Genomic DNA, 12748 nt, shown 5'->3' on the forward strand with positions numbered 1-12748 from the left:
CCGCCGGCCGCGCCCCCGGAAGCGGCCGCTCCCCGCCCCGTCCCGCGGCGGCGCCTCCCGGAGACCCGGCCGGCGGTGCGCGGCGCGCCCTCCCGATGGCCGGCTACGAGGTGGTGAGCGTGTCCGGCTTCGAGGAGTTCAGCCGGGCGGTGGAGCAGCACCACGGCAAGACCATCTTCGCCTACTTTACCGGCTCCAAGGACGCCGACGGGAAGAGCTGGTGCCCCGACTGCGTGCAGGGTGAGAGGCCGGGACTCGGGGCCCGCGGCGTGGGAGCCGAGCGAGAGCCAGACGAGGGGGCTCGACGACCCTCCCCGCCGCTCGACCCGGATACCGCGCGCATCCAGTCCCCGAACACCTGTCCCGTCCCCGGTGCGCCTCGTGTGTCCGGGACAGGGGAGCCGGTCGTCCGCCGTCAGCGAGGACGTCCCGCAGCGTTCTAGGTGCCCGTGGCGCGGGGGCCCATCTGCCCTCGGATTTGGCCCTCGGCCTTCACGTGGTTTTCTGGTCGACCTCAGTTACAGTCTGAGGACTTGAGCGAAGACGGAAGGGAGGGGGGAGGGACGCTGTTCCTCGGTGCCGGATTCTAGAGCCGATGAGTAATTATTTTATATCAACTTTTGTTTTAAAGCGGAGCCAGTCGTGCGAGAGGGGCTGAAGCACGTCAGTGAAGGCTGTGTGTTCATCTACTGCCAAGTGGGAGAGAAACCTTAGTAAGTGCCCGTGTGCAGTCCCTCCTGTCCCGGATGCTAGACTCGCGCACTTAGGCGGAAGGGCCTCGGCGACTGAGGGTCTGCATGCTTAGGGCGGTCGGGAAAGTCAAACAATCAGACACTATTAGAGTCCTAGTCCTCAAGCTTTTACAAACATTTACCAAGAAACCAGTGATTACTGAAAGACTAAATGTAGGAATCTATCAAATATTAAATGGGGAGAAACCAAGTAAATGTTACCCATAATCACTTTTTCTTTTTCGAAACAGTTGGAAAGATCCAAATAACGACTTCAGAAAAAACCTGAAAGTAACTGCGGTGCCTACACTCCTTAAATACGGAACAGTAAGTGTCTGTCGTGTCATTGTGGCGGGACTACAACTCCCCCCGTCAAAACTCCTGTTCTGGATTCAGATTTTAAAAGATCTTGATGTCTGTTCCCAGTGGGGATCTATTAAAATGCACAGCTCGGCTGTCCATCCCTATGGGCAATCAAATAAACTATTAGAAATGCCAGTATCTTAAATATTAGGTCTTTTTCATGCTTTGTGAAAGCCACTGTTTTAAAATTCTCTAAGCACTGCTCAAGAAAGTTGGTTAACGTAATTCCTTAAAATACTAGCATCAATGGTTGTTTTCTACTGACTTCAGGATTCTGGCTACAAAGAAGGCCCCTCCTCCAGTTTGGCCATGGCCAAAACTAACGAGTTCTAAACTAACGAGTTGAGGGAAGGCGATGGTGCTGGGCTTGCTGTCTCTTGTTTTAGTCCACTGAGCTGAGTATTTTAATGATTTATCTTAAGGCAAATAGTTATTAGAACTATCTAATAAGACTTGTTACAACTAGATGATGGTCTTTGAATAGCATGGTTTCTCCATCGTAAGATTTGTGTTAACTGAAGGAAGAACAACTCCTTCCCTCCCTGATGACATTTTTGTAGCTGTGGGTTAAGATTAGACTGCTCTTCTCTTACAGCCTCAAAAACTGGTGGAATCCGAGTGTCTCCAGGCCAACCTCGTGGAGATGTTGTTCTCCGAAGATTAAGAGTTGATGATGACAGATGTGTCTTGATTTCCTGATCTGCTCTGGCATAAAAGCAGTTGCGTACTTGCTTTGAATTCATGTTAGCAATAAATAAATAAATGAATGACGATGTAAAAAATAGTTTATGTCTAAACAGTGCTATTAAAATGCTCACAAACCCTCAGTTTGCCTGTAATATTTGGGAATTTCTTAAGATACAGGTAAAATACGCCTTCAGGAGTGACAGTAACAGCACTGGGGATGCATTATTGGAGGTGAGAGAAATATCTAAAAGTCCCTACCAGTAAAGGCAAATTCCAAATCTCCAAAGGAGTTAGGATCTTTTACCGTAATGCCACAAATTTACAAAGAATGGCTCCTAAAACACCTGGTCTGGCTTTAGAACGTACCACTTCCCGTAGCCAGTCACGGAGAGCACAGCGCACCTAAGGCAGCCTCCCTACTCACTGCTGGCGGTATTGCTCTCCTGTCTCAAGAGGCTTTCTGGCTCTGGCGGAGGCAGGTGGCACAGGTGGGTCAGAGACCATGTCGTCGAGTGGTGGTGGCCAGAGTCCCAGCCACGAGTCAGTCACGCCGATCACCACCGCAGACAAGCTTCTTAACCTGTCTGACCCTCAGTCTCCTCCTTTATGGACGCGGGTGGTTCTGCAAGTGACACGAGAGCAGGACAAGGCAGGTAATGTGGCCCTGGGCTGTAGTACCGGCCACGGATGATCACAAGTATTTAGAGGCTCCTCATCTTTATTCTAGTCCAAGGTCCAAGGGTGCAATGAGAAGTTAACCAACAACCTTCTCCTTCCGGTCCCGGGGTCAGTGATGCGCCGCCTGTTCCTTTAAGCCCTCTTGCAGAGCAAGTGGGGATATGGATCAGTCCTCCTTTTGGGCAGAGTTTAAGAACCTTTCTGCAGTTCCTGCTCTGATTTAAAGAAATCATTCACAGGGGCGCCCAGGTGGCTCAGCCGGTTAGGCATCTGACTTCGGCTCAGGTCACGATCTCGCGGTCCGTGAGTTCGAGCCCCGCATCGGGCTCCGGACTGATGGCTCAGAGCCTGGAGCCTGCTTCCGATTCTGTGTCTCCCTCTCTCTCTGCCCCTCCCCCGTTCATGCTCTGTCTGTCTCTGTCTCAAAAATAAACATTAAAAAAAAAAAAAAGAAATCATTCACTCTATTCCCCTCATTCTGTAGACAGAGGGTAGGCAGGGTAGCTGTTCAGACGGACAGTTAAGGAGGGAGACGGACTTGCCCAGGCCCCACCACGTGTAAGGAACAGAGCTAGGCTTATTAGAGTTTGGGACATTTGGTGGCCCTCCCCTTGCCCCCCTCCCCACGACTCCTTAAGCTGGTTTAAAGCACCTAACGTTTCTGTTTTTATTCAGTTGGTCAGGTACTAATAATAACTTACAAATCCACAGGGAAACCAAAGGAGAACAATTCTGGTTGGACAGAAGTAATCTATTAGCAAAAAGTTAGCTGCATTAAACAGTACACTACAGTTCTAGGTGCCGCCCCAGGGAAGGCAGCCAGGACAGTCTGTGTGTTCTCTGCACAAGAGCAGTATGGACGCGTCCCAGAAGCCAGTCCTGGACCCGGCTCTCACTTTCCCGCTGCGTTATTCTGCTGCTGCTGCTCCGCCAGGGCTTGCTGAAGGCGCATCCGCTTCCGGGAATAGTGCTGCCAGTGCAGAATCTGCTGCTCGTCGATAAACTTGGCGCACTGAGCGTTCACCAGCTCCTTGCGGAAGTGCTCGTACTGAAGCAGCTCGAGCATGTGCAGACACTGTGGGTACCTGGGTGCGAGTGGACAAGTTAACGACCGGCACGGTCTAGGTCAATCGCGCCAGACTCCAACTCAGTTTCTCGCTCAAAACTGATGTCGTAGCCTACCATTTCTAGAACATTCGTTCACTTTGGTAGTACAGGTTCTGTTTTTCCTGCTTCTGCAAAGAAGCCGCTCATCAAAAGTCAGCATGAAGCAAAAGTTTCCAAAGGGAAAAAAACTTAAGTTCAGAAAGACTGAATAGCCCGCCCAACACTACACGGGAGCTGGTAAGCAGAGTCAAACTTTGGGGGCAATCATTCAGTTCTGTGGTGGTGTCCAAGGTGAGGACCATAAACACTTTTTATTTTAGTAATTACCTGTTTATAGTTGATAACTACCAGTTTTCCATCACTAGTGAGAAAGACAAGTTTTATTCAAAACCAACTCCGTTTCAGAAATAGCTGTGCACGAGCCCTGTACCCTACTTTCCACAGGGACGTAACAGTTCTGGAATTGCTTCACAGGTACTCTGAGACTGAGCAACTGAGTACGTAAGCACACCTGAGATAAAGAGAGCCAGATCTGACTGTTAGGAAGGTTGTTACACACAAGGATGGCAGGGGAGGCTGGAACGGACCCTGTGTTAAGGAGCTGCAATTGGAAACATCAGTATGAACTCCTGGCTTTTAATATAGAGACACAGAAATAGACAGGGATTAGAAGTACGTACACACACACACACACACACACACACACACACACACTTCTTAGCTGTGTGTCCTGAGAGGGCCTAGCAGCAATGACACTGGTACCAACAAGCACACTCAGATGATGGATTGTGAAACACCATTTTCCAGGGCCCCCAGCGAAATGGCTGGCTCCAGGGCTAAGGCAGGGAAGGTACAAGATGAGCCGGGAATGTTATGTAGTGCCCGAAAGAGGAGTGCCCAGAAAATCGTGGGGATGAGTCACAAGGACTCAGGAGGCAACCCAAAGGGGCTCCTAGTGGCCAAATCTGGAACCGTTACAAGAAAACACAATTATAATCCAAAAAATAAGAATCCAGGAGTCCATATTGATGTGACTCTTTTAAATGAATAAATAAATAGGGAAAAGAGGAATGAATTCATCCTCACACCTAAACCACAACTGATAAACGTAGAAAGTGATAAAATTAGAAAATCAAGTAAAAACTGCTCCGGGCAGGTATCAACAGCCGCCAAAATTAGGGGGTAAAAGTATGACATGAAACAAAGTATGTACACAGTCTCGAAGCATTTCCTCGCAAGACACTTATTAAATACAAAAGGAAAACTAGTAACTTGATGTGGTAAAACCTGGCAGTTACCACCTGCCTCAACCAAGTGGCCAAAATTAACATCACTAGTAGCAGGTCAAATTGACTTCCTGCAACTCCTGACAGGATACATACCAAGAAGTTTAGAAAATCACTTTCGGGTCACAGTTGGGGGGGGGGGGCGCAGAGGGGGGAGTGCAGGGGGAAGGACCAAGAAACTCAAGATTAAAGACTAAAGGAGGCATAAATACAAAATATAGCACAGGAACTTAGACTGGATACCGTCCCAGACACAGGTCATTAATGAGACAGCGGACAAAATCAGAATGAAGTCTGCAGACTAGATAATATGTTAATGTTAATGTTCAGATTTTGATCACTGTCCTGTGGTTACAGAAAATGTTAACATTTAAAATATCTGGGTGAAGAATATATAGGAATTCTCTTTATGATTTTTGCAGCTATTTCATAAGTGAAATTATTTCAAATAGAAAAGACAGGAGATCTGAGTCCGTTAAAAAACCTTCAACTGTAAGAGAGCTCGGAGCCAGACTTGTGCAGGTGGTATAGACAGGACGGAAGGATGAAAACCGTATATACCGCGGGGTGCTTCCCACGTCTTCATGTGCACGTAAATCACTCCCTGAACGCAGACCCTGATTCAGCAGGTCTGAGGTGGGGGCCTGGGTTCTGCATCTCTAACAGGCTCCCAAGTGACAGCAGGGCTGCTGGTCGGGGGACCACGCTGAGGAGCAGGGCGCAACCCCACTGCTGTCCTTCCGAGACAACATCGGTATGCTATCGGCACTCCACAGACACAGCTGCTTGTAGCTGTTGGTGCCTGAGCCTGAATGCCTTGCTCACACCCAACCTCTTTCCTTCTCATGCAGGCATCGGGACGGGGAGAGACCTGGGTTTGAATACCAGCCCCGCCACTCACCAGCTGGCTGGCCTTGGACAAGGTTCTCAACCTCGGGCAGCTTTAGCTTCCTCACCTGTAACCTAAACCACCGTGACAACCAAGAGAGTGGTCTCAGGTGGCATTCGGTCAATAAGCGGAACTCGGACACGCAGTGATCATCTCTCAAACTTGTAAAGACAACGCTCAGAGTAAGTATTTTCACAGGCTACAACTCTGGCCTTAACCGACAAGAGGAAGTAAGAGGTACCAAAGGAAAGTTGCCCCTTTGGATTTAGGAAAAGTAAATGAGGCATAAATGGAGAACTCAGTTAACAGCACTGACGAAAACAAGAACAGAGGAGTTGGAGTTGGCATAAAGCTCTCAGTGAGTCGGCGATGTGAATCCCTGCCCCCCCCCCCCCCATGAAAAAGTAACAGGAACTCAAGTTACACTTACTGGAGCGTAACGTCCACCTGAAGAAGTGTGGCTGGTCCACCGCACCCTGACTGCACCCGAAGGCCTGTGTCTAGTTCCTGGCAGAACAGCGGAGGGCACGGTTGCAAAATACCCCAGGGAGGGCGCGTGAGAAACAGCTGACAGCGGCTGAGAAAGCACGGGTAAGGGCTACGTCGCAGGGGCGGGTACCAGCTACCAGGGAAGCAGGACGAGCGGTGCCAGGGTCTGCACGCGGCGGCCGCCCCTCAGGTGAGCCAGCCCCAACATGGAAGGGGGAAGCCCTGCGGTGAGCAGACCCTCCAGATTTAGGGAGTAACTACAAGTCTGGATTATTATACGAAACTCTCCGACCTTTAAGGTCAGCAACTCTTAAACAAAAGCCTCCTGCGACTGATGACACACGCCCACAGCGGTTAGCCTGCAACCTCTCTTGAATGCAAACATCTGAAGGGCCGTTGCCTCAAGGGGTCACAGACGGGTTCCGGATTGACTCAGGGGCAAAACTGGAGATCTGGGTTGAAGCTGCACACGGGGGTATCATAGCCCAATAAAAGGAAACACTTCCCGTCACGCAGCTAGCAACGGAACTGGCTGTCCCTAAACAGAGCAACAGGCCCTCCCTGGAGCCCTCCAGAGCGCAGCCAGCCATCCCGCCAACACTGGGGGGACATAGAACTCCCCGTGCCTGTGGCCCTGTGTCCACACAGAGTCTCCAAGTCTATGTACACACACCACCTAATAAAGTCTTCACTGTGATTATTAAATAAGTGGCTGTTTAAAAAGGACCAGTAAGGGAGCAAAGGGGTCCTGCAGGCAGAGAGATGCGGGCTTCAAAAACCAGTTATTAGACACAGATCAAAAAAGTGAGTTGGATAAAGTACAAGTTTGAGTCATTTCCCTCTCAAATGTGTTTGTTTAAAAAAGGAAAAGACAAGAAGGGCGCCTGGGTGGCTCAATCGGTTAAGCATCTGACTTCGGCTCAGGTCATGACCTCGCGGTCCGTGAGTTCGAGCCCCGCGTCAGGCTCTGGGCTGACGGCTCAGAGCCTGGAGCCTGCTTCAGATTCTGTGTCTCCCTCTCTCTCTCTCTCCGCCCCTCCCCCACTCATGCTCTCGCCCTGTCTCTCAAAACAAATATTAAAAAAAAAATTCTTTTAAAGAAAAAGACAAGGGAAAGAAAAAAGACAAGTTTCACTATTGCCTTCTGATTACCTAGTTAAAGAAAAGGCCTGAGTTCAAGGTTTAAAGAACACAGGTCTTGCACATACGAGGCTCTAAAGAAAGACAATAGCTACAGACATACTGCCTTTTTTTTCTTTTACAAACTAAAGGTTTGTGGCAACCCTTCACCAAGCAAGTCTGCCCGCACCATTTTTCCAACAGCATTTGCTTACCTCATGTCCCCAGGTCGCATTTTAACAATTCTCACATTTTAAACTTTTCATTATTATTATATTTGTTATGGTGATCTGTGATCATGACTTCCTAAAAGCTTAGATGATGGTTAGCATTTTTTAACAATATATTTTTTTATTAAAATATCTACCTTTTTTTTTTTTTAAACACTATTGCATACTTAATAGCCTGCAGTATTGTGTGAACATAAGCTTTATACACTGGGAAACCGAAAAATTCATTTGGCTTGCTTTACTGCAGGGTTCACCTTCTTGCAACGGTCTGGAACAAACCCACAGTAGCTGAGATGTGGCCGTAATAAGAATCAGATAAGGTCACCCCCTCCAGAAAATCTTGCTGATAAGTGCCCTATGTTCTTCAGTTTTCAGCCGACGACTATGCCATTGCATTTAAAGAGTGTGGGTTCGTTAGGGTCGGAAACGCAGAGAGATGGGGTGAGCAGTACAAGTACAGTCAGACAAGACAGAGCTAGGGCACACAGAGCCTGAGCCCAGGTAAAGAGAAGGGACTCTGTTCTGCATGGGATGGGAGGGCACTGACAGGCTCTAAGCAGCAAAGTGTCCTGTCGTAACATTTTTGAAAGAGCAAGATGGCTTCTGTGTAGAAAATTATTTTGCTTCCTTTGGCTTGGAGGCGGGAGGACACAGGATGAGGGTAAGAGAGGCAGGGATGAGCAGTGAGATTGCACAGTAACCCAACTTAGAGATGAGGCAGAGAAACTAAAGACGTAGAGGGGTTCAAAATACATTTTTTCCAATGTGAAACTACAAAGTCTGTTAAATGTCAGTGTCTTGGAATATAATACACTACATACATATTTAGGACTGTAAAAATTAAACTTACTTTAGATACTTGGCATATTCTGGTTCTTTCCAGTAAAGCAAGTACTTAAGATAATTAACAAAAGCTTTGTCTTTGAAGTAACCTCTTTGGGCAAGAACTGAAAGGCATAAAAACAAAAAATATATCTGTAGAGCAAACCAATCCTGGAAGTACCGATCGATGACCCCTAGCATACAGAATCTACGTATGTAAATCCCCACCACCACCACACACTGAATTCAGAACATAAGTCCCAGTCCGTTCAGACACACACACACACACACACACGCGCGCGCGCGCGCACCCGTTTAAGTGTAGCAGTGATCCCACTGAACTGAGCATACATAAAAGTAGACATTATTACGAATTACAATTCTTCTTGTCAGAGATGTTAACAGGTACTCAATTCCATCAGGCGCCCAACAACTTACAATTAAGGTAATTGGGGTTGGCTAAACACTGCACGAATTCCAACTCCAACTGAAACCGAAGTCGATTTCCAGCATCATCTAGGACGGAATACAGCAAAAGTCACCCAAAATAAAGGTCACCATCTAGAACACTGACTTGTAGAAAAAGACGTGACTGCCGCTGAGAACGTATTTCTGCAAAAGTAAGGGCACGGCGTGGTTTTCCTGAACTGGGCGTGGGGGAAGGTGGCCCTTCCCCACTAGTCCGGGGTAAGCAGAGAGCGCTCTGCTCAACGAGATCAAGTGAGGCGCTCCTCTAAAGACAAGAGCAAAAGGCGCACCCACGGGGCAGGACACCCACCACCCGGGAGCCAGGACCCGAGATTTCCAGACTGATCAGCGGGAGAAGGTCGTAATAACCGCGCCTCAGAGCCCCGCTAAGTACCCCGGGGAAAGTCCAGAATGCGAGCTGCAAACGGGCCGACGGGACGTGCGCCGGTTCGAGAAATGTCAGGGGCAGAAAGGCTCACAGTCGGGCGACATCTCACACTTAAGCACGCTCATCGGGGACGCGGAAAACCAGCGGCGGAAGGGACGGTTCAGGAGCGCGTCCTGCCGCTGGGGCCTCGCCGGGAGGCCGATGGGGTCGGCGTCCGAACGGCAGAGGTGAGAAGGAGCCGCGGACAGGAGCCCCGCCGGAGCTGCGCCGCAAAGGAGTCCCCGGGGAAGCGGGAAGAGATGTCTGGCCCGGGGCACCTGTGTTTGCTAGGGTCCCGAGCGCTACTTACCTGTCTCCATAGCGACGGCCGCGGCCATCGCGAGCAAAGCAGCTCCGCTGCCACCGGCCCCACGAGCAACCTGCCCGCAGGTTCCGGAAGCGGCGGCCCCTCTTCCGGTCGCGGGGCAGTGTGGGATGCGGGGCGGGGGCGGCCCCGCGCAGGCCCCGCTCTCCAGCTCCGGCTGCGACCCCGCCCCCCGGCCCTTCGCAGGCCCCGCCCCCCAGCCCCTCACAGGCCCCTCCTCTGGCTCCCGCGGGCCCCGCCCCCTGGTTCCGCGCAGGCCCCTCCTCCGGTTCCTCGCAGGCCCCGCCCACCTCGGGAGGCGGTGCGCAGAGGGTCAGAGGCAGAGCCGTGGCTCCGGCAGAGGGGGAGCTAGAGGAGACACGGCCGATAGGGACGTGTTTTGGAGGCAGAGCTGACATGACTGACGGACGTGGAAGGTGAGGGAGAGGAACAAGAGAACCAAGAATGACTCGAGCGGTCCGGTGCGCGGTGGTGCCAGTTCCTGGGATGAGGGTCACTAGGGAAGACAGGTCTGGGGGGAAACCCAGTTGAGGTGTGGCATGTTGAGTCTGAGATGCCTGCAGAATACCCGCAGACGCAGAGGGGCGGCGGGGTGCAGGAGGCTGGCTACCGTGACAGGTGAGGGTTGGAAATACAAATTGAGAGCTCGTGGGTGCATGGGTGGCATTAAAGCCACGGGACTGACTGTCACCTGCCAGTCTGTCCCGCTCCTTTTATGCCCCGTGAATGGATTCGCGAGTACCAGCTGGCTGAACACCCCTTCCCCTCTCTCAGCCCCACAGGGACCTGCCACAATTTTTCCTTGCCCAGAGCCTCCTGGTGGCCACCAATAAGGGAGAAAGTTTGCACTAAAATGGTAGACAAATCTTGGCTTTCACAGGCTACTACTGCTCCTGGGAAGGTCTCGAAGGTTCATGTCCTGGGTTTTTGGTTTTGTTTTTGGCGGGGGATGCGGGGGCGGGGGGTGTGGATATCAACCTGTCATCCTAGTCCCAGGTCCTCACGGGAGGGCCAAGGCCACCTGAACCTGTAACAGTGGTTCTCCACTGGGGGCACTCTGGCCCCGCAGGGGACACTTGGCAGTGTCTGGAGATATTTTTGTCACAACTGTGCGGGTTGGAGGCTTCGGGAATCTAGCGGGTGGAGCCCAGGGATGCCAATAAACGTGCCACAATGTGCAGGACCCCGCCCCACCCCCGACAATAGAGAAGCACTCGGCCCCATTAAATACCAACGGTATCAAGGTTGAAAATTCTGAAGATTCTAGCAGCTTAGAAGGCTAGAGCGTGGTCCGTTGGGGGAAGCACCCCACTTGGTAGAAGGATTTGCTGCTGGAGAGGGTTAGAGGCAGTGGCCTCTGTCACATGTCAGGACAGGTGCTCCGAGAGAGGGAGATGTTGATTTTGAGGAGACCTTACCTGCCTGCTGTCAGTGACTCCTGTGACATTTATCCCTGGAGGGAAGGTGGGTGGGCAGTCCCATCTAGCAGGTGTAGGTGACCTTGATTCTGCAGAGCCTCGCGGTGGGGTCGGGCACTGGCCATTGCCAGGCACTGTGCTAAGTCATTACCCACACCACTTCATCTGATCACGGGGCAGTGCCCTGGGCTCAGGGGCTCAGGGGCTCAGGTCAGGGGGGTGGTGTAAAACCCCAGAGGCTACCCTAAAGCTTCTGACTCATAAAACTGATGCTGTAAACTAACAATTAGACTTTGGAATTTAGTCTTTGGTGAGCTTACTAATTCTTTTTAGCGTGACAGACCATGTGCATTATATACAAACACTCTCTTAATCAGTGTTTTTTTAATTCATTAATTAATTTATTTTAATATTCATTTTGAGAGAGAGAGAGATAGTGTACTAGTAGGGGAGGGGCAGAGAAAGAATCCCAAGCAGGCTCCGTGCTGCCAGCGCAGAGCCTGATGCAGGGCTCGAACTCACGAACCGCAAGATCATGACCTGAGCCGAAATCAAGAGTTGGGCACTCAACTGACTGAGCCATGCAGGCGCCCCAATCAGTGGTTTTTATGTTTATTATTTTTAATTTTTTTGTTAAAAAAATTTTTTTTTACTGTTTGTTTATTTTTGAGAGACAGCAAGAGACAGAGTGTGAGCAGGGGAGGGGCAGAGAGAGGGAGACACAGAATCGGAAGCAGGCTCCAGGCTCCGAGTTGTCAGCACAGAGCCCGACACAGGGTTCGAACTCACAAACTGCGACATCATGACCCAAGTTAGACGCTTAGCCAACTGAGCTACCCAGTCGCCCAGAAATCAGTGGGGTTTTTAAACATTTTTTAATGTTTACTTATTTTTGAGAGAGAGACAGAGACAGAGAGAGCATGAGCGGGGGAGGAGCAGAGAGGGAGACAAAGAATCCAAAGTAAGCTCCAGGCCCTGAGCTGTCGGCCCGGAGCCCGACGCGGGGCTCGAACTCGTGAACCATGAGATCATGACCTGAGCTGAAGTCGGATGCTTAACCGACCTAGCCACCCGGGTGCCCCAGAAACCAGCGGGTTTTTTTTTAATGAACAAAGTAGTTGCTTTTCTTTAACAATGTTCCTTACTGACATTTTTATTACAAAGGTGATATGTGTTACGTGTAACAAATGAAGATAATTCAATGACGTGTAAAGAAAAATTTAATAATTTGTCATCATTCCTTTCCATTACATCCTCTGGAAATCATTGATGTCAGCAGCCTGGTGCATATCCTTCCAGACCTTTCTGCATTCACCGCTTCCGTACCCCTTCGTAGTAGCACGGGGAAGACGGCTTGGAAGATTACTGGAAACGCCAAAGACTTGATTTCCAGATGATTGGTTCTCTTGAAAGGATACGGGATTCTGGGAGCTTCCTTCTCTTTGTTATGATCATGCCATAAAAAAAGGGGTTTTATGTAAGTTTGTCCTTCCCGATTTCACTTATCCGTGCTTCAAAGCTGAAACCCAGAGAGGCATACACAGAGCAAGATGGCATTCAAAAAAAGACACGAGTTATGAAGGAAAAGGATATCACAAGGTATTTGTCACGTACTCTGCTTTACATCTGCGAGTCCACAGGTTTAAAATGACCCCGTGTGTTGGGGCACCAGGGTGGCTCCGTCGGTTAAGCGTCTGACTCTTGATCTC

General features: G+C 50.2%; 2 protein-coding genes and 1 long non-coding RNA gene across 3 annotated transcripts; 2 read left to right on the forward strand and 1 right to left on the reverse strand.

Moving 5' to 3' along the window:
• The first annotated feature begins 23 nt into the window (after positions 1–23).
• Positions 24–1921, forward strand: TXNDC17 (thioredoxin domain containing 17). Its single transcript, XM_040453531.1, has 4 exons — positions 24–240; positions 632–713; positions 983–1058; positions 1690–1921. Exons 1-4 carry the CDS (start codon positions 96–98, stop codon positions 1756–1758), a joined length of 372 nt encoding a protein of 123 aa, XP_040309465.1. The 5' UTR covers positions 24–95; the 3' UTR covers positions 1759–1921.
• A 1180-nt stretch (positions 1922–3101) lies between these two features.
• On the reverse strand, positions 3102–9732 carry MED31 (mediator complex subunit 31). The gene is made up of 4 exons (XM_040453532.1): positions 9607–9732; positions 8840–8917; positions 8430–8526; positions 3102–3544 (listed from the first exon to the last, which is right to left on the reverse strand). Exons 1-4 carry the CDS (start codon positions 9632–9634, stop codon positions 3352–3354), a joined length of 396 nt encoding a protein of 131 aa, XP_040309466.1. The 5' UTR covers positions 9635–9732; the 3' UTR covers positions 3102–3351.
• Positions 9733–9891: 159 nt separating this feature from the next.
• Positions 9892–12520, forward strand: LOC121015774 (uncharacterized). The gene is made up of 2 exons (XR_005783960.1): positions 9892–10037; positions 12319–12520. It is a non-coding gene; the product is annotated as an uncharacterized LOC121015774 (long non-coding RNA).
• Positions 12521–12748: the final 228 nt, after the last annotated feature.

This window comes from Herpailurus yagouaroundi, unplaced genomic scaffold (assembly GCF_014898765.1).
Source record: "Herpailurus yagouaroundi ecotype Mexico unplaced genomic scaffold, PumYag 208, whole genome shotgun sequence".
Lineage (NCBI taxonomy): Eukaryota > Metazoa > Chordata > Mammalia > Carnivora > Felidae > Herpailurus > Herpailurus yagouaroundi.